This window comes from Antechinus flavipes, chromosome 5, assembly GCF_016432865.1.
Source record: "Antechinus flavipes isolate AdamAnt ecotype Samford, QLD, Australia chromosome 5, AdamAnt_v2, whole genome shotgun sequence".
Lineage (NCBI taxonomy): Eukaryota > Metazoa > Chordata > Mammalia > Dasyuromorphia > Dasyuridae > Antechinus > Antechinus flavipes.
In genome coordinates, this window is record NC_067402.1 from 210,258,727 (window position 1) to 210,281,604 (window position 22,878).

General features: G+C 34.5%; 1 protein-coding gene across 2 annotated transcripts in view; it reads right to left on the minus strand.

Moving 5' to 3' along the window:
* Window positions 1-18,543: 18,543 nt before the first annotated feature.
* TBK1 (TANK binding kinase 1) overlaps window positions 18,544-22,878 on the minus strand; it is a 52,712-nt gene continuing 48,377 nt past the window's right edge. For both annotated transcript variants that reach the window (XM_051963628.1, XM_051963627.1), the window contains one exon: window positions 18,544-20,199. In XM_051963628.1, the coding sequence (XP_051819588.1) occupies window positions 20,148-20,199 (52 nt within the window). In that variant the 3' untranslated portion in view covers window positions 18,544-20,147. The remainder of the gene's footprint in view (window positions 20,200-22,878) is intronic.

Here is a 22,878-nt window from a genome sequence, read left to right on the forward strand (position 1 = left end):
GTAACTTCATACTAAGAGTTCTTCTGTACCTTGAAATCTGTATCCTGAACCTGCCTCTGTATTTTTTCATGTAGCTAAACAACTTTATTTTTGATTTGATATTCCTGAGTCCATGCATTTTAGGCTGGCCATTCCTGAACTACTGAATTGAGGTAAGTCATTCCTGGTATCAAACATTTGGTGTAGGACTCATGGGGAAATACCACTTGGCACAGGAAAGTCACCTTTAGTGCTATGGGACTTTGATTCTAGCTCATCTTCCAGAAACTCCTGGCATGAGATTCCACTAGCTTCATTTCAGAAATGACTGGGATGCAGATGATGCTTCAATTACACCCAACAGAATTACAGAATGAATTATGAAGGAAGCCTACTATGGTTCGGAGGTGATACCCCAATTTCCCCAAAGGAAATCATGGAATGGATTATGAAGGATGAACAATAGGGGAACATCCATAACATCCAAAAATACTCAGTCTCCCCCCTCAAGAGCTGTGAAATTAATTCTTGGGACACTTAACAAAGATTGGAAACTCATCCTGAAAGAGCTAGGAAAATTTTAGAAAATTTGAGGAAGTTCTGGCCATGGTCCATTGGGGTTTCCGCCATTCTCCTTAGTGAGGCGAGTTTCAAAAGCTATGAAAGTTAATTAATAATTCTTGTTACAAGGTGAATTTGATCATATTCTCCTGGATGACACAGGTACTTGCCCTCTGCCCCTTACAGGATGGATTTAGTGGAGGCACTAGAATTACCTGATCCAACTGTGAAGATTTCCTCCATTAATTACCTCCTAGGTGGCTCTTAGTCAAGAAGGATGCCTTTACATAAAACATCAGGCTATAACCCACACTTTGGTCCCCTTTGGGCAATCAGCTTGCTGTATTTTGGGGGAAAAGCAGGTTCTAGAAGAGGTCATTAACCAATAATTTGAATTAGTGAGTTCCTTATAGTTTTTCATTTAGCTCTTAAAAGAAAAATTCCGAAAAGCAAGAGTGAGAGAAAATCCTTAAAATACTTTGATCTGCATGTATTAGAAAATTCCAGGGGGAGGTAAGTTACACCTACAGTGTAACTTTATGCTTCCTACCTCAATATTTCTAGCCAATGGAAAAGAGGTGTCCTGATATATCTAGCCTAAAGGGGAAGGAGGAAAAGGGTCAGGGAAATCAGACCTTTATCACTTCAACTAAGGGACCGGCCAAAGTTGTTCTTTGCTTATTTGAGAGAAGTCATTTGTAAAGCCATCCAATCTTGGGAAACACCTTCTAGGGTAGCCAACCCCTCCTCCAAGATTGGAGAGAGAATTGGAGGCTATTTGCTTCTTGACACTTTCTTCTCAAAGGGAACAGCATTTCAGATTTGGGAAGTCTGGTTACTTTTATGCCAGGGGACCTGGACCATCGTTTCCAGGGTTGAAATATCTCACTTAATGGATCTGAGGGACATGCAAGTCTGGGGAAATAATTAAATTCCAGATTGTGGGGTGTGTGTGTGTGTGTGTGTGTGTGTGTGTGTGTGTGTTGGGGCAGGTATCTTGGGATGGACATTTTGGAAGCATGGAGGATTGGTACCAACCCAGGCTATCAGTATCCTTTTTATTACATTTAGTAGTGGGTCACATTAAATAGAAACCAGAAGAATTGCCCAAACCATTTCAGATGACCAGGTGGTCAATTGGATACTACTGCTGTCCAAATGAGCTTCAGGAGATTATTTTTTCAATGAAGGAAATGAATGACACAAGAGTGCTAAGGATTAGTAACTTCCCTTACAACAACCTCTTCTGGCTGGTTCAGAAAGTCAGTGAGATCTGGAGATTCACTGTGGACTACCTTGAATTGGATAAAGTCAAAATATCCTCATCACAGCTGCATTTCTGGACTTCTTGAGTATTAGTGGATACAGTGACCCAGGCTCATAGAGTTCAGTCACTGATTTGACCATACCAGTTGTAGTAAAAATAAGAAACATTTTTCATTCATCTAAGAAGGTGAATTCACCTTCATTCACCTAAGAAGGATCACAACACATCTTCAAAGTCCTGCTCCAAGGCTATTTGAGTTCTTCCTTGTCACAAAAGTTCATAGACACTTTCAAAAGGTACCTCTAGTTCCTTTAGATGCAGAAATTCAGCAATACATTAATGGCATCTTTCTGACTGAATCAAAACAAGTCATTGCTGGAAAATTTTCCATCACATTGTCAAATTCTTTCATGAAAGGAAGCTGAAATATTGATCCTTTTTTTAGATGTGGCCTTGCAGTCTTGGTGAAATATCCATTAAATCTCTGATCAACAACAACCAAAAAATGTTTCTGCCATTTGGTTGGAGTTCCCTCCTCCAAGTCCTCAGAGAAAGTATAACCAGGAGTACCACATCATTGGACTCTTTTATCTACCCTATTACTTCCATAGTAATTTTAATAAGTCTGTCAATAAATAAATATATCTTAAGTGCTTACTATGTCACAGATACTGTGGTAAGGGTTAGGGATAGAAAGGCAAAAATAGCCCCCCTTCAAGGATCTTACATTCTAATGGGGAGAAAAAAAGTGCATACATAGGTACATACAATATGAATATATAATAGGAAGAAATAACTTTACAAGATAGCTGAAAGTATCAGGAAAAGCTTCCTATAAAGCAGTGGCAGCCTTAAAAGAACAGCTTCATCATCTTGCTCTAACTTCTGTAACTGGACAGCTCATTTCATTCCTGCTATAACAGCACCCCATCCCGGTGTTCTGCACAGTGAATGGGGATGCCCAATGAACGCTTTTGAAGACCAGAAGTCTTACTTGACTAGATATCCTTTGAAAATGAATCTCTAATTTTCCTCTCTTGGTCACTGACTCTTCCCATATGCTATGTTGAGCTTCTGAGGTCAGATCTCTGACTTACAGGTGCCTCACTCATCATTTCATTGGTTATTCCTTTTAGCTCTCTTTCTTCTCTCTCTGGCAACTCCAGCTTTTGAGATATCTTAGGGTGGAATAAGTACATCTATGTTCAGGAATGGGGAGTCAGTGGAGGGCAATGTCCAAAATGAGTAGCAGATAAATAACCACCTATCTATCTATATTTTCAAAGTCCATGGTTATAATTGCAATCTACTTATAGGCAGCTAGAAAGCATAGAGATAAAAATCCCAGGAATGATGATTCACTGGTTGGTGAATAGAAAAAGTATGTACCGGTTACATTCTTCATTCTGCATGAAAGAGAATATTATCTTCCTAAGTTTCTGTAAATTATTCATATTTGTTATTTCTTGAGTTGAAATAACAAAATATGATATTTGTATATCATAATTTTTAGCTATTCCTCAACTGATGAGCGCCCATTTCCCTTCTAGTATTTTGTTAATGTAAAAAGTGTTGTAAGCACTCTGAAGTACCATTATACACCTGTCAGATTGTCTAAGATGACTGGAAAAAAATAATTATGAATGTTGGAGGGGATGTGGGAAAACTGGGACATCAATGCATTGTTGGTGGAGTTGTAAACTGATCCAACCATTCTGGAGAGGAATGTGAAATTCTGCCCAAAGGGCTACCCTTTGGATACCCTTTGATCCATCAGTGTTTTTATTGGGTCTGTATCCCAAAGAGATCTTAAAGAAGGGAAAGGTACCAAGTTATTATTAAATAAAATTAAATTAAAAAAAAAAAGAAGGGAAAGGGACCCACATGTGCAAAAATATTTGTGGCAGCCCTTTTTGTAGTGACAAGGAACTAGAAACTGAGTGGATTCCCATCAGCTGGAGAATGGCTGAATAAGTTATGGTATGGAATGTAATGGAATATTATTGTTCTGTAAGAAATGACCAGCAGGAGGATTGGAGAGACTTACATGAACTGATACTAAATAAAATGAGCAGAACCAGGAGATCATTGTACATGGTAACAGCAAGATTATATGATGATCAACTCTGATGAACGTGGCTTTTTTCAACAATGAGGTGATTCAGGCCAGTTCCAATGGCCTTGTTGATATAGAGAGAACCATCTGCATCCAGAGAGAGAACTGTAGAAACTAGTGTGGATCACGATATAGTATTTTCGTTTTTGTTGTTGTTGCTTGCTAGCTTTTTGTTTTCTCTCTCATTTTTTCCTTTTTCATCTGATTTTTCTTGTGCAGCATGATAATTGTGGAAATATGTACAGAAGAATTGCACATGTTTTACATATATTGAATTAGTTGCTATCTGGGGGAGAAGGCAATGAGAAGGGAGGGAGAAAAAAAATTTGAAACTCAAGGTTTTACAAAGGTGAATGGTTTTTCCCCTGAGGCAATTGGGGTTAAATGACTTGCCCAGGATCATACAGCTAGGAAGTGTTAAGTGTCTGAAACCAGATTTGAACTCAGGTCCTCCTGACTTCAGGGTTGCTGCTCTATCCACTGCACCACCTAGCTGTCCCAATAGGATAAATGTTAAAAGCTATCTATACATATATTTTGAAAATAAAAAGCTTTAAAAAATAAAAAAGTGGTGCAAGCTTAAAAATTAATGTTGATAATTTGCATCAGAACTCATATTTTTGTTCTGAAAGCAATGTGCTACTTATCTAGGATAATAATAATACTAATAGCTAGCATTTATGTAGTGCTCTAAGATTTACAAAGTTCAATTGTGCTATCTTATTCGATGTGTAGGTATATAATATGATCCTATAAGAGTTTCAAGTAGGATAATGAGAATTATTTCACCATTTATTAAACACTTATTCTGTGCAAGGCACAGTACTAGACATGAAAACAAAAAATGACATAATGTTTGTCCTTAAAGATCTTCCACATTAGGAGGAAAAATACAAGTTAGCTAGAGAAAATTATATAGGAGAAAACAGAAACATAAGAAATTGTACTGGGAGAGAAAAATTTCTTCTATCTGTGGAATTCGGGGAAAGATTTCCTGCAATAGCTTCCATAAGCAGAAATATAGTGATAGTCCATTATAATGGACTGTGTATTAGGAACACTGAATTGGAATATATAGTACCTAAACTTGTACCATAGTTTTATTTATTATTGATTTTGGACTTATTAGTGACTTTGGACAAATACTTAACATAAGACAGTTTCAGTTTCTTCATTTGTAAATACAAGAGTTTTAATAAATGATTCTAAATTTCCTTCCAATTTGAAATCTATGATCATAATAAAAATGGAGATGGTTTTCTAATGCATTGAAACTGGAGCATAAGAGTTTGTGAAGGGGAATAATGATATGAGTATGGCTAGGGGGAAAAAGGCTTTGGATATCAGAAGGATCTTGAATTTTGTCTTATAGGTAATGAACCACTGAATATTTTTGACCCAAAGAGTATGCATATGTGTCCTTTAGAGTAATAACTAGTAGATGTGTGAAGGGTGTATGGAATAAAAGAGTGATTGTAAACATAGAACTTATTATGCTAATCAATATGATTTAAGAGTAGTTGAATAACATGCTAGATCCCATTTAATAACTTTCCTTTCATTAATTTCTTAACTTGTTCTGATAAGATTTCCAAATTCATTACTCAACTGAAACAACTTCTTATTGTTTGATTCCTTATTCTGAAGACTTTTCTCAGTTTTCATTTTTCTTAATTTCTTTGCAGTGTGTGATGCTTGACTATTCCCTCCTGGATACTTTTTTCTCTCTAGATTCTCTTCCTATCTCTCTGGTCTCTCTTCCTGTCTCTCAGTTTCTCACAATAGATGATCCTCCACTCCCACTCTTAATCATGAATATCTCTCAAGGTTTTGTCACAAACCCTTTCCTCTAAATTTACCCTCTTAGTGATTTGATCAGCTCTCATGAGCTCAATTATCTTCCCTATGTAAATGACTCACATAATCTTTATATTCATTTAACTCTAAGATCTCTCCTAAGCCTCAGTCCCACATAACAAGCTGTATATTGAACATCTTCAAGTAAGTGTCCCAGAGGCATCTTAAATTCAACATGTCTCACCGGAATCATTTATTCCTCCCCTCTTCCCAACAAACCCGCTTCATTTCCAAACATTCTTATTTCTGTTAAGGGCATTATTAGTCATTCTTCTAGACAATTATGTTCACATCCTCAGAGTCATTTCTAGAATCAACCTTCATTCTCTTTCAATCACTATATCCAATCTGTCATCAAGTCTTGTTTATTCTGTCATCACAAAATCTCTCAAATCCTCCCTTTTCTCTTCCCAATTACAAAACCACAATCCAGTGCTCCTCACATCTCATCTGGACTACTTCTACTGATCTCCCTGCTGCCAATGGACCAATGGACCTTTCTCTAATTTATTTACCAAACAATAGCCAAACTGATGTTCCTAAAACACAGATTTAGTTATGACACTTGTTTGCTTAAATTTCAGTGGTGAGAGCCATTTTGCTTCTTTCACATTATTCCTCATGCACTCTCTGTTGCAACCAAACTATCCTATCTATAACTTCCTGCATACAACATTCCATCTTCTGTCTCCTTGGTAGCCATGCATAGGATGTCTCTTGTATTTGGAATTTATTTCTTCCTTATTTCCACCACTTGGAATCTCTTCAAAGTTCAGGACATGCATCAGGTCCTACATCAGTTCTTTCTTGGTACCATCACTTGTAGTACCCTCTCCCTGAGGGTATTTTTATTTACCTTGCATTTATTTTGTATTGACTTATCTCACTAGGAAAATGGCCCCTTGGGGAGGGAGGGAGCAGAAATTATTTCATTTGTATATTTGTATAATCAATGTTTGGGCAAGTAGGTGGTATTATGTATAGAGCTCAGGCTGGAGTCAGGAAGGACCTGAGTTTAAATTTGACCTTAGACACTTACTAGCTGTAAGACCTGAGCAAATCACTTCATCCCATTTTCCTCAATTTCCTCATCTGTAAAATGAGCTAGAGAAGGAAATGGCAAACTATTTCAATATCTTTGCTAAGAAAAAGCCAAAAGGGGTCACTAAGAGTCACATACAGCTGAAATGACAACAAATAACCAATGTGTCATAGTATACTTTGCACATAGTATAAATAAATGTGTTTTTTTTTAAATATGGAAATATGTTTAGAAGAGTTGCATATTTTTAACCTATAGTGGATTACTTGCTATCTTGGGGAGGGAGAGAGAAAAATTTGGAACATAAGGTTTTGCAAGGGTGAATGCTGAAAATTATCTTTGTATGTATTTGGAAAAATAAAATACTTAAAAAAAAAAAACCAAATAAATGTTTGTTCAATGAATGGATGAGTTCAGAGATTTGAGTTAGAATCAAAACTGCTAATTGTCTTTAAAGGGATCTTGGCAAAGTAAAAAACACTTTGAGCCTTGAGTTCTAGAACTGTAAAATGGACATCAAATTTATATAATCTTTTTTCCAGGACAGTTATAAAGAAAATATACAAACTATAAACTATTTCATATATGTGAATTTCATTTAATTACAACTAATAAGTTTTACTCAACTAAGATAATTTCATTTTCACTTATTTCAACAAATATTTACAGTATATGCAGCTCTGATAAAAGGACTGTGTTAATGTATGTGAAAAGCCTTTTTTTATGAGAAAATGTATGTGAAAAGCTTTTTTTTTTTTTTTTTTTTTTTTTGCATCTATGGAAAGGTCTCCCTTTTCTAAAAGAGCAAGGAAAAAGGTTTTATTTTGGCTAAAATAGCCTGGTGGCGTTTACTCCTTAAGATGATTAACAGAGAAGCAGCCAGCAAGTATCATCCAGTGAAGCGGTATCTAGAGGATAATAGTGTGCAACGGTGACTGTAATATCCAGCAGGGACCACAAGACCATTGAGAACAGTGTAATAATCACATCAATAAGACACTCATTGATGTCCCAAATGCTTTGGGATAGGAGCTGTCTCTCTGTAAGTGTGTTCTGGACTTAGATGTTAACGTTCATATATTCATTATTCTCACTGAATCCATATGTACTTGAGGGACAATTTCAAGTCTCAGCTCTGACTTTCTAAATCCACACTGTCTATTCATCATTCCTGGAAAGCACTTTCTCTTAGCTCTGCCTCTCAGAAATCTCTTCCTTCAATGTTTTGCACAACTTTACATGAACATTATTAATGGGGGGGCGGGGTAGTGAAGAGGAAGGGGGAAGATCTGGAACTCAAAATTTTAAAAAATAAATGTAAAAAATTACTTTATATATAAAAATATTAAGATTAAAAAAAAAGAAACCTCTTCCTTCAAGGCTCAACGCTCAGCTTAGCTATCTCCTTCATGAAATCTTCCATGGATTCACCTCGTTTACAGTGTTTTTTGTCTCCTCAGATTTTCTTAGAACATGCTGCCTGAATTTTTACTTTGCACTGTCAGACTCTCCCTTTTATCCTACTTATTTGTAAACAGTCAGCATTTTCAATCTTTGTAGTCACATATTATATTTATTATTAAATTCCTAATATATTATTAACTTTTCTCATATTAAAAAATACCCTAAATGATATGTATGTAACTCTTTATATACCTTCCCTTACTTGAGGATCACAATAATCCTGTAAAGTAAGCATTGTCGAGTAATATTAGTCACATTTTATAACGTTCCCTCACATTTTGAAATTGGAAAAATGGAATGGAGATAGAAATTTTTTGACTTAGAAAAAAAATTTAAAAGGAAGTCAAATTTTAACTTATACCAAGCCTTAAATTATAGAAGTTCTCTGGACCAGGTGTGATGAAAACAGGAAAATTGCCTTCTCCTATAATGAAGGAAGAGCTGGGGCTTCAGAATTAAGATTCTATTCACTAGGAGATAGTGAGCTCTGGACCTAATATCAGGAAAACCTGACTTCAGCTAGGACCTCAGATACTTACTGGGACCCTGAGCAAGTATTGAACTTCTGCTTTGGTTTTCTCAACTATAAAATGTGAATAATAATAATAACACCTATGGGAATAATAATAACACCTACCTCAAAGGGCTGTTATGAGGAGCAAATGAGATTTATAAAGCACCTTGCAAAATTCCCCAGAATGTGGCACAGTTATTTAAACATTTATTCTGCACTTGCAAAGTGAGAAACTGTTTACTTAGTAAGAGAGCATTTCGTGGGATACATAAAGTGCAAACAATATGTCTAACCCTATAACAGATATTCAGATCTAAGGTGAGGAGTAAGTGTAAAAGGTGCTGTCTGCCTGATAGAGTTTTGGTGGAAGTGAAGGAGCAGCTGTGTGAAAACAAGTATTTTCTTCTATCAGCCCCGAAAAATCAGCTAATTCCATCCTTTTTGCTCCCAGCCCCAGCAGTCAGTTACTTATCACTCTCATCAGGCTAGAATGGAATGTTTAATTCTGGAAGGTACCTAGCAAAAATCATTAGTAGCAAATTCCAGGTGTTTCAAATTCTCCATCTCCTCCTTAACCTTGACCTGAACCATACTGAGGCAAACAATTCAAATTTATCAAATTTTAAATTTAACTGATCAGTTCAACATTTTGGGCGGGAGAGGAAGGGTTAATGCATGATTTTAGCATAGTGATCTATATTTTCTGCTCGTTTTTGTCTAAAGTTCTCAAAGTGTGGTCCAAGTCTCTGAGGGGTCTCCAAGACTCTTTCTGGGGGTCCATGAAATCAACACTATTTCCATAATACTAAGAGGCTTTTATTTCAAATATGGTAAATATTGATAGCTATAACTCACATAAAAAAAGTTCTTTTTGGTCCCCAATAATTTTTTAAGAGTGTAAAGGAGTCCTGAGACCCAAAAAAAAACTTAAGGCACTGTGCACTAATTTAAGGCATTGTGCAATTTCAATAGCAAAATCAAATACTCTTAAAAATCAAATGAGCCACTTCTCCCTTTCTTAAATGCTAAAACTTCCTTCACATTTCCTTAAAAATATAGTGTAATAATAATGGCATTTATTTGGCACGTTAAATTTTGCAAAGTGCTTTACAAATATTTTATTTTATCCCCATAATGACGGTGGGAATTAGGTGCTATTATTATCCCCATTTTACAGATGAGGAAACTGATTCTAGGTAAGTGTAAAAATATGAAACTATGTTTTAGGAAATATCAGAGCCTTATTGTCTCACTCAAAATTGCTTTATTTTATTCATTCTCCATTTTCTCCCACATGATTATACCAAATGGCTAAAAAAAAAAAAAAAACAAAAAACCTTCCCCCACCCCAGGACCTCAATTTTTTAAATTAAGATTTAATAACAGGAAAAAGTGTAGCTAAAGAAATGTTAATCTGAGGTAACTTACCCCTACCCTGGCTCCAAAGTAGCTTGAATTTTTGATTCCTTGAGCAAATCAGTGATTTGGGAAACCAGTAAAAGAGCCGGGCTAGCCTTTGGACGCTTTTGCTAAAGTCATTTCTTATGGCCATAGCTCTAGTTAGAAGCAGTCCAGGGTGACATGAAGAATTACTCTACAGAAAGGATAAAGAAGAAAAACCCATAAACACCCCCATGTGACACATTAGCTGTGAACTAAGCTTCAGCCAGCATGTCTCTTGACCACCTGTTAGCCCTAAATCCCTTTCCTCTTGTCATTCCTTTTGTTTGTCCTTTAGACCTTACTCCTTATAACAAGAAGTTGTATTAATAGATGTTCTTTCTAAAGAAAGATTTTAAAGCTTCACAAACCCTAACCATGTTCAATTGTTAACAGAATTTTTAAAGCAACCCCCCCTTATTATTTTTACATGGATACACAAGTTATTCCATTGAGACGTTCGGGAAATCAGTACCCCATAAATCTATCATCAAAGCAAAGAATTATCCATAGCATGTATTATCCAAAGCCATAGAGTATTAGTTAATCCTTTTTTGTATATACAGGTTCCATAAAAAAATGCCTATTTGAACCATTAATAGCATTTGGTTCAATTAATCATCTTGAATTTAAATAATACCCCAATGTTTACAAAGTGTGTGCTTTACAACAACTCTGTGTGGAAGATTGAGGAAGCATCATTAGCTCTGTTTTTTACCAAGGAAATAAAGATTTAGTAATTTGTGCAAGGAATATGCAAGTAGTGAAGAGACTAGAATTCAAACGCAGGTTCTTTTAATCTAACTTGTTTTCTATCATAACATAAATATAAGAAAGATTTAGTTGTGAATGTATTTTAATGGGAGAAAAAAAAATTTTGTGAATCTATTAAGTTATCAAGTCTGCATGTGTCCTGTTTCCTTGTTAAGGGCATTCAAATTCTATTCTCTCCACCACTTCCTCATTCCAGTCTTCCTGGATCTCCAATGTTCTTCTAGATCTTTATGACTTATGATGTTATTCCTGTTCAAGATGTTTTTTCCCTAGTGATTCAGTTTTAATCCTTTAACATTTCAGTGAGGCAACATTCAAAATCACTTTATGTTATCCCAACTGATAAGCTCAATTGAAATAAAATTATGCCCTATATCGTTTTTGGTATTCTGTTCTGTTTCATTGCAGAGTTTTTTTTTTTTTTTCCTTAAATCAATTAATCATATCTCTAAAATAGTCTGATGTAATCTTTAAGTTGTGTGTTCACAAATTTTCAAGATATATATATATATATATATTTTTTAGAAAAAGTAAACTGCAAGGAAAGCATGCAGGAATGCTCATTCTGTTATCTAATCTATTTGCTTTATTTTTGTTCTTCATTTGACCTTGAAGATGTAAGAATTTTGATCTTAAGTTTTCTTAAAGTGGATAGTGGATAGACAAGAAGAAGGCAGTCTAAGAACCAACTAAAACAACAGAATAATACTTGAAATTTATTTTGAGCACCAACATATTGGTTGTACCCTGCCCCTTGCCCCCTACATTCCTACCAATTTCTGGCTTTAAAAAACTTGTTTGAATAGCAGAAACCAATTTTTCTGCACTCTTCCAAACATAAAGGAAAACCATACTTTCTTCCTGTGAGTAGAGGGAAATCTGGAATATTAAAAAATAAAACAAAACTGGTTGGAAAACAAAACTGGTTGGAGCTATAAGTTTGAAAGAAAAGGAACATTTGATTTGACATTTGTGATTACTTATTCTTGCCAATGTAGGACTGGAATACTTTCTCAAAGTTTCATCATTAATTTATAATTTCTTTCTTGTATTCCTAGACACAGTTCATTTAAAAGATAACTTTGTTGCTTACCTAATCAATAAGCGTGACTTTCTAGGTTCTTTAGCAAATGAGACATCTTCCCATATTTTCTGAAAGGTCCTTTATACTTAGGTTACTAAGGCTAAAATTTAATGAATCCTCAAAATAAGCACAGTGAGATTTGCAAGACAGAACTGTCTTAAGAATTTGATGTAATAGGCTAAAAAAAGTCTGGGAAGATGGTAGAGTAAGGTAGGAAATTACGTGGCTCTTTCAAATTCCTCTCAAAATAATTTAAAATAAAGCCTCAAAGTGAACTTTAGAGCAGCAGAAGTAATTACATCAAGATAAAGCAACTGTCCAGACAAAAACAACTTGGAAGGACCTTAAGAAAGACCTGATTTCCTTGGAATGGAGGAGGGAGGATTATTGAAGTATTGATACCTTTAGGCAGATACTACTGAATCAACAAATCACTTCATGAACAGTGTGGGAGGTCAGATTGCTGATCGGGGAGTGCAGGGTCCTCTGCTGATGCTGGTCTTGGGGCTCAGGTGTACTAACCAGATAGGGTGCTAGGCTGTGGCCTTGGGTAAAAAGGAGTAAGCACATGCTGCAGGTAAGTGCAATCTTAGAGGGTCAATGCCCCTGCTAGCTGTGGTCACTCACAGATGAGCAGAGTTTCTGGTTTGGGTTCCAGGGCAGAGGAGTGAATTGAAGCTTGCAGGAGTAAAAGCATTTGTAGTGTCAGTCTTGCTGTGGGCCCTGGTTGTGGGTCAGGGATGAAGAGGAATATCTGTGGTCAGGTCTGTGCATAGAGCTGAAAACAGCTGAAGATATTATCCTTTCACACCACAGGACTAGGGCCTGACCAATGTAAACAAACTAGAAATAAAAATAAGTAAGTAAAAGAGGAAGAACTCAACCATAGATGGTTACTATGGTGATAGAGAAAATTAGGGTTCAAACTCATTAGAAGATAGTAAAGTCAAAACAGCTACTTTTAAAGCTTCAAAGAAAAATGTAAAATGGTCACAAGCCGAAAGAGTTCTCGGAAGAGCTTAGAAAAGTCTTTAAAAATCAAATAAGAGAGAATAAGGAAATAAAATAAAAATAATGCAAAGAAATCAAGAAATTTATGAAAATCAAATCAATCAATTGGAAAAAAAGATCCAAAAAGTTACCCCCCAAAATTTTTTTAAAATTAGAATTGGTGAATGTTAAACACACATTATTTCTCATGTTTTTTTCTTTTCTTCCAAAATAACTCATATGGAAATATGTAAAAAATGAATATACATGCATAACCTAAAAAATGTAAAAAAATTATTCAAAGCTTGAAAAAATTACAATTGGGCAAAGGGAAGCCAATGACTCTATAAGACAATAAGAAATAATAAAACAAAAATTTTTTAAATGAGAAAAAACAAAAGAGAATGTGAAACATCTCAGTAGAAAAACAACTGACCTGGGAAACAGATTGAGGAGAGACAACAGAAACATTGAAAGTTATGGGGGGAAAAGAATTTAGATATTATACTTCAAAAGATTATTAAGAAAAATTATTCTGAAGTTTTAGAATTAGAGGATAAAATGGAAATTGAAAAAAAAAACCACTAATTACCACCTAAAATAGATCTCAAGATGAAGACGCAAAAGAACATTATAGCTAAATTTTAAAGCTCCTAAGTCAAGGAGAAAATACTACAAACAACAAGAAAAAAATAATTTAAATGCTATGGAGCTGCAGTCAGAATAACACAAGATTCAGCAGCTTCTATATTAAAAGATCAAAGAGTATGGAACAATATATTTTAAAAAGCAATGGAAAAAAGTGAATATCTAATGAAATTCTGAGGAAAAAACCAAAACTGAATGGAAAATTTGATCTACAAGAATCAGGAGAAACATAAGGTAAACATGAAAGATCAGTTATAAGGGACTTATAAGGTCAAATCTATACCTTTCATTTGAGAAAATGTTATCTGTAACTCTTATTCCTTTCTATTTTCATTCAATTCTATCAGGATAGCTAGTAGTCTTAAGTATGTTTATTGTTATTAGGATATTTTAAAAGAGCATACATAGATAGAAGGCTTAGGGTTGAGTTGAATTGATGTAATAATCCTAAAAAATAAAATTTGAATATGGACACGTAAAATTGAACAATTGCCACATAAAAATAAGGTAGCAATGGAAGCACAAAAATACTGAAGGAAATAACACCTAAAAAAAATAAAGTAGGCCAAAAGGTAATGGTAATACAAAAAGCCAATGAAGGCTTAAAAACAAAATATGACTTGAAATAATAGGCAAAGAAGGAATCCTACCAAACTTTTTTTATGAAACAAATATAGTACTGATATCTAAACCAGAAAGAACAAAAATACAGAAAGAAAATTATAGACCAATTTCATTAATGAACACATACATAAAAATGCTATGTGAAATACTAGTTAGGAGACTACAAAAACATATCACAAAGATTATATATGATGACCAAGTAGAATTTAAACTAGGAATGCAGAAATGATTAAACATAAGGAAAAGTATTAACATAATTATGTCAATAACAAAAGTAACAAAAATCACAATTACATCAATAGATACAGAAAAGGCTTTTGACAAAATGCAATGCTCATTGCTACTGAAAATACTTGAAAACATAGGTATAAATGGATTTCTTCTTTAAAATTATAAGAAGCAATTTTCTAAAACCATTATATTATCTATAATGTATTTGTAAAAGCATTATTTGTAATGGAGATAAACTAGATGTCTTCTCAGCTACATCAGGAATGAAACAAGGATACCCATCATCTCCCATATTATTCAATGCTGTATTAGAAGCATTAGCAATAGCAATGAGAAGGAAAAGAAATTAAAGGAATCAGAATGGATGAAGTAATAAAACTATCTCTTTTTGCAGATATAATATACTTGGAAAATTCTAAACATTCAACTAAAAAGCTAGTTGAAACTAAATTTCAGCAAAGTAGCAGGATATAACAAAAAATCCACATAAATCACCAGCATTTCTATATATATCATGAACAAAACTCTGTAAGAATAGTCAGAGATGTCCCATTTAAAATAACTCCCGACTACATAAAATATCTAGGGTATACCTGCTAGGACAAACTCCAAAACTATATAGACATAATTATAAAATATTTTTATACAAATCAAGTTATTCAAATAATTGGAGACATATTATTTATGGGTGAGCAGAGTCAATATAATAAAAATGACAATTCTATCTAAGCTACTTATTCAATGCCATCCCAAATAAATAACCAATTATTTTATTGAGCTAGAAAAAAATAAAAAAATTTACTTGGAAATTTTTTGTTTGCATACTAAAAATACATCTTTATCCTCATTTGACCATAGCAATAGCCTTTAAAACATGGTTTTCTATTTGTTGCTGCTATTTGCTTTAGTTTTGCATCTTAGGGTTTTGGTTTTTTTTTTTTTTTGGGGGGGGATCCAAATTAGCATAATTTGGTAATGGGAATGTGATGTCTAAAAATGAGATCAAATTCATTAAAGGTAATATACTATATAGTTTTTTTAAAACAACTTTAAAATTATTTTTCAATTAATAAGTATTTCTCACCTTTATTCCTTTGCATTAAAAAATAAAAAACAAATCTTTGAAAGAAATATTCATAATCAAGCAAAACAAAGGTCCATATTTACCATGTAAAAAAGCATATCTCATTTTGTATCTTAACTCATTATCCCTCTGACGAAAAGATGGGTATCGTTATTCATCATCAGTCTTTAGTATTGCTTTCTAGAATGGCAAGACTAATTCTCAACTCTACTAATAGTAGATATTACTCTTTTCCTACTGTCTTGCAACACTTGTCATTTTCTTCTTTTGTGAGCTTTGCCAATATGAGAATGTAAAGTAAAATCTGAATTACTTTAATTTGCATTTCTCTAATCGTTAGTGATTTGAAGCAAAGCCAATCTGTACCTTGAGTCCATTAACTATCTTTTAGGGGATGAGTAGCGTGTTTTACTCGTAAGTTCTTTGGAATTTTGGGTTTCTATTCAGAGCAGAGTATGTTCAACACCTGTGTTCTATTTGATATAATTTGCTTCCATGTTCCTGCCTCTCTTCTATCCCTCTCTTGGAATCCAATCAAAGGTCCTTATCAATTATATTATCAATTCTTTCTTTCTTTTTAAACCCTCTTTTCTATTCACCTTCTGTGTCTGAGCTTTGTTTAGGACTCTGAATTTACCTCATTTTCCCCTTTGTCCCTTTCCTTTTTTGAGTAAAATATTTTTCTGCCCTTAAGTGTGTATGCATAGTCTTCCTTTAGTAAGTTCAGATGAAAATGAGGCTCAAGTTTCTTGTCTAAGATCAGCAAATAAAAGTCAAAAACTTTCAAACCCAGTCTTATTAAAAAAGTTTTATGAGCCCTGATCTTAGGGTTTTGGGGATGATAAATGTATATCTTCACTATTTATACTTGTTTAGTCCCTAATGATTCTTTACTTATATGTGTATTTTTTTTTTTTTTTTGGTTCATTTGAGTCCTGTATATATATATTTTAAAAATTCAATATAGTTTAGGTCTTTTTTTTTTTTTTTTTAAATCAGGAGTATTTTAGATGACCTCTATTTCATCAAAGATCTACTTTTTCCCTTGTAGGATTATCCTCCATTTGTTGCCTTCCAGAATACTATAATATAGGGTCTCCATTTTTTCACACTGCTGGCTGCCATATCTTGTGTGGCCTTAACTGTGACTCCTTGGTACTTGGATTTTACTTGAAATATTTTTCCCTTGCCCTGAAAGCTCTGGATTTTGTTTATAATGTTCCTGGGATTTTTATTTGGGTGCTTCTTTTCAAGTCACCAATGGATTTTTTTGCTTTGTCCTCTGATTCTAAGAGATGTAGGTCAGTTTTCTTTTAATTTCTTCAAATATGATTAGCCTTTTTTCTTTTTGGGGGGTGGGAGAATCAGGTCATGATTTTTGGATAGTTCAATGATTTTAAAATTATCTTTCTTTGATGTTTCCAGATCAGTTGCTTTTAATAGTAGCTCTAAAAAATATTTTTTTATCTCACAAAGTCACTAACTTTATTTTGTTCCATTCCAGTTTTCATAGTCTGTTCCTGGGGTAAGGTTGCAAACTTCTGATGTTAATTTTTTTCATATGGCCCTGAATCTCATTCAATACATAGTGAAGGGACTATTTGCACCCTATCATGGAATGACATCCTTAAGCACAGATGACTTTGTTCAGCATGGAATCTGTGACCCTGTACTGGACAGTAAACAAGAGCAGACAATTCACACCTGTTCCCTCAACACTGTTATGGTTTGCTCTGCACCGGTTTTGGGATGTCCTGCTGTAAAGCCTTAGGCCTCTTTCAATCCAGTGCTTTGGTGCAGTTACATCTGGCTAGATCCTATACTTGGGGTCTGCAGAGTTCATTTCCTTATGCTGACCCAAGCGACTCAAAAATTTTCTTGGATTTCCAATATTAAGAATTCTGAAGCATTTTCTGGATCTTCATACAATAACAATGGGGAAGAGCTTGGCTCCATCACTTCCTTTTTCACCATTTTGGCTGGTCTCCCTGTACACTATAAAATGAAGTTTTAAAAGCAAAATGCATTCTATTGCCCTTAAATATTTTGGACTATGATTATACACTTGAAGGGCTAAAATGGATAAACCATGAAATCTAGTTCATGTCATTAAATCCTGTAGTGAAAAAATCAGCTAAGACACTGATGATAGTCTACAGTATAAAGTTTGATAGTTCTTCCTTAATGTTGACAACATATACTGAATCTTGCTTTCTAGAGCCCCAACACTGGGGTGATTAAAATATACTGTTCTAGTGGAGAAGTAATGAGGTGGGACTGAGGGTGGAAAAATGGATTCGGTTTATTCCAATGACTTTCCCCTTCTTATGCCCTCATACCCTTATGTAACCAAAACAACACTGGGCGTGCACCCAGTATATACTGCGCGTGCACCCAGTATATACTGCGCATGTGGGATCACAAACAACTTGCTATTGTACGTAGTTTGCCACTTGGTATCACTCTGCTTCAATCACAACACAGGTTGTCACTGCCCCTTGACTTCTCAGAAAGGCTGAGAGCCTTTAGGGTAGATGGGGAGCTGAACCAGACACTATCAGCAGGTTCTCTCTGGACTGAAGGGTCTTATCCTTATCCAGAGTTCCCCTACTGTCTGTGACCCTCTATAAACAAAATCTAAAAATATAAGTAAAATTTATATAGCAAGTGATCTTTAAAAAAAGTCAACCAAGAGTAAAGGTGTCATTCGAAGAAAAACACTCAGACCATAAAACTGATTGACTGTTGATACTATATTTAAGTAATAAAGTCATTCACTCATGCATTTATTTAATGAATACAGGGGTATCTTAAATTGTCCCATACAATAATGCATCATTTTTTACCAAATAAAATGTTAATACAATGAAAATTTTTAAAAATTGGTTTATTTTCCACTGTTGTTTTTGTCAGGGAATCATGATACACAGACTGATCAAAATAACACTCACAAATCTGATATGTCTGAGACCAAAACTAATCATAACAAAAATTACTGGTGGAATAATAAAAGTTAAGTGTTGAGTACAACCCATCAGTTTGCAATTCCTGGAATACCTTTCAATGAGAACACTCTTTTGGAGTTAAAGAGATTACTTTCTCAAAGACCGCATAGTTTAGCTCCAAGCTACATCTATGTGGCCTAATTCTAGCAAACTCCTTGTTCCTAACTAGGAATAGTATTTACCTAGAAAGCACTTCCCCTAGTTGTGCTGAATTCTTATCTATTTTTCAAGACTTCGTTCAAATGTCACCTCCTTAAAGCATTCCTTGATTCCCTCCTTTCATTTCCTTCAGAAAAGATTTCTGCCTCCTCTTTATATTGTCTTTTTAGCAGTTTAACCTGTATTAGTTGTGTATTTCTGGTATTACCTGGTCTCATCTTCCTTTCATCAACAAAAATCCCTCTGATTTTAAGTTCTATGAGGGCAAGGATTCTATTTTTATTCTTTTCCATATTTGCTATGGGGTTGGTGCTCAATAAACACTTGTTGAATGAAACTACCAAGTTTGCAAACTTCTGGAGATATGAGACAGAATATTGCTCATCTACTTGAAGGACAAAAGAGTATCATTTACCACCATCACTCATATTTCTTTTAAAAAATAAGAATTTTTCTCATAAGAACTATATGCACATTCACACAATTTTCTCATAAAAACAAGTAAATTCACTAGCTTCCTTAAAATATTGAGCAAAATTAGTTTTAGAAAAGATGATAGGAAATGAATACATTAATTTATTTCAGTTGCCCCTAATTTAGGTGCTGTATTGAAATCACAACTTTTTTTTATGGCTATCAGAGGTGGATCAGTTTTAATGATTAAACTGCTCAAGATTTTTGCTTTAAATTTTATCCTAAAATAATCAGATCATTTTCCCAGAGTAAACAAAGACCAGGATAATTTGAAACCTGAAAATAATGTTATTTCATAGTATGATCTTAGAAATTACAAGAGTTCAATTACCAATTCCCACAAAACAAAAGCCAAGACAAGAAAAAGAACTTCTTTCATTCTTGTCCTTGCCCCCAAATTAAAACCAAAAGTCTCATCAGCAATAAAAGTGGATTTCATTTCTGAATTTTAATGATGTAATACAGTAATATATAATGTAGATTTGATTCCACCTAAAATTTCTCTCTTAGAAGCTAGAGCAAACTATGGCTCATATAGTCTTCTGTCAAAGTAGCTTAGAAATCTCAGTATTTCTATATATTATCATGGCCATGTACTAGTGCTCACTGAGGCAAATCCTCACTTGATTATAAATGTTAAAAGAGAAAAGTTCATTTTAGCAGCAGCCAAAAATTTATATACTTTTATATATTTACAATATATTACATATTTACATGGTTGTGTCAAATACTGAAACACAGAAACATGATATCTGCAGAGTTACTAACATTTAATGCCCCCAAAGCATTTTTCTTGTGCAAAATGAATGAGCTTTTTTCAGTCTCTGCAGAAAATTAGAGACAATCAACATTCCGAAGTCCGCCATCCATAGTCAAAGCGCCAAATCTGAAACAAAAGAAAAAGTAAATCTTTCAAAATTTCACTGATCGTTAAAATGTATGAGAAGAAAACAGCACATATTTCCTGGGGGGGGAAGTTAAAAAAAACTTTAAGTAACTATTCATTCCTCCTTATGTTTTATCCCAAATTATAATCAGAATCTTTATAGATATATAAAGAGATCAAAATCAATGAAGCTTTAACAATATAGGGCCTCTGATTTTGACAATAATTATCAATGGTAATTTGCCATTTCTTATATATTAATTATCAAGTTAAGGTAATATATATATATATATTTTAATTAAAGCTTTTAATTTTCAAAACATATGCATGGACAATTTTTCAACATGGACCCTTGCAACACGTTATGCTCCAATTTCCCCCCTTCCCCATCCTCTCCCCCAGGTGGCAAACTGTTGGAATCTTTACAAACTATTAACTCATTGGAGTTGATGTTTTGGGCCAGAACCTGAAACAAGGTACTAAGTAAAACTAATTGATGCAATGCTTGTGTTCACACCTTTACTCATTGGCGTTCACACGTTTGGGAGATTTCAGGGTTTAGTATGAGATATCTGAATTCACATCTCCCTTGAAGCTCTTAGGGCCAGAGAGCACTATGGGAGAAAGCCCATAATCCCTCTCTCTCTCGTATCCCACAATTCCTCTCTCTCATTATATAAGAAAACAGACAGAGGCTCTCGGAGAAAATTCAGCTAAATTATACGGGGAGTGGAGCTGAAGATTGAGAAGGGAGCATAAGTTTAATTGAGGAGAAGCCCTCTCTCCGAGGCAAGAGAGAGCCATTCCATTTTCCACTTGGTTGGCTGGAGACATTCGGAGGGAGCTCTTGGAACCAAGCGGAGAGATAGGCCTCAACTAACCGGGATATATTGGAGACAATAAAAGATCTGAACTTTAATCACCTGACTGCATTTTGGGTGATTATTACTTTCAACTGCAACTAAGGCTGCCTCCAGAAAACCTCCCCAAGAAACCTGCCTCCATCCAGAGAAAATCATTATATATTAAAGAAGAAAAACACCACAGCAAACAATATGCTAAACATGATAAAAATATGTTAAATCCAACATATGTATACATACTTATACAAATATCTTGATGCACAAGGAAAATCAGATCAAAAAGGAAAAAAATGAGAAAGAAAATAAAATTCAAACAAACAACAACAAAGAGTGAAATGCTATGCTGTACTCAATTCCCACAGTCCTATCTCTGCGTGTAGATAGCTCTCTTCGTCACAAGATCATTGGAACTGCCCTCAATAGTCTTATTGTTGAAAAGAGCCACGTCCATCAGAATTGATCATCATATAATATTGATGTTGCCTTGTACAATAATCTCCTAGTTCTGTTCATTTCACTCAGCATCAGTTCCTATAAGTCTCTCCAGACCTCTCTGAAATCCTCCTCCTGATCATTTTTTACAGAACAATAATATTCCATAATATTCATATACCATAACTTATTCAACCATTCTCCAATTGATGACCATCCACTCAGTTTCCAGTTTCTGGCCACTACAAAAAAGAGCTGCCACAAATATTTTGGCACATACAGGTCCCTTTCCCTCCTTTAAGATCTCTTTGGGATATAAGTCCAGTACTAATATTGCTGGATCAAAGGGTATACACAGTTTGATAACTTTTTGAGCATAGTTCCAAATTGCTCTCCAGAATGGTTGGATCTGTTTACAATTTCACCAGCAATGCATCAATGTCCCAGTTTTCCCACTTCCCCTCCAACATTCATCATTACTTTTTCCTATCATCTTAGTCAATTTGAGAGGTGTGTAATGGTTATGTAGTAGTAATTCAAATTTAACAAAGTAATGCCAACACAATTCTGCTCGTCTGCTTCAAATTTCCTTCTGCTCTTTTGTTTTTAGATGCTTCATACAATTTTCTTTATCTTCCTTTTTTGGGAATATCCCTCCTAACCCATCCAAAGTATAAAAATAAAGTATTCTGTTGTAACAAATAGTTCTTAAAACAAACCAAAAAAGCAACCACCACTTACACACAGGCTGAAAAAATTTATGTCTCATTCTGCATCTCTAATACACCATTCCTGTACTAAGTAACTCATTGTCAGTTTTCAGGAGTTGTAATTGTTCATTGCTTGGATTACAGTTCTTATTTCTATGAAAATTGTTTTTCTTTATAGTGGTATAATCACTGTAAAAATGTTTTCATTGTAAAAATGTTTCTCCTGATTTTGCTCACTTTCACTCTTACTAAGTCCATACAAATACTCTGATTTCAATGAATAAAGCTCTTTTGTTCTAGATGTCATACTACTTTTAAAATCTTTTATTAGATTTCTTTAGTGAACAAGTATGTTTTTCCTCTCCTTTCCACCTAGTCCCCCAATTTCTGAGTGGGGAAAAAAAAAAAGACCAAACTCTTATTAAAAAAAAAAAAGGCAGTCAAGCAAAACAGACCAATTTTGCATTGGTCTTGTCCAAAAATAAGTCTCATTTTGCATCTTTTTTTCCCCCAAGGCAATTGGGGCTATTTGCCCAGGGATCACACAGCGAGGAAGTGTTAAGTGTCTGAGGCCACATTTGAACTCAGGTCCCTCCTGACTCCAGAGCTGGTGCTTTATTCCCTGCACCATCTAGCCATCCTTGCATTCTGTATCTTGAGTCTGGGCAGCACAT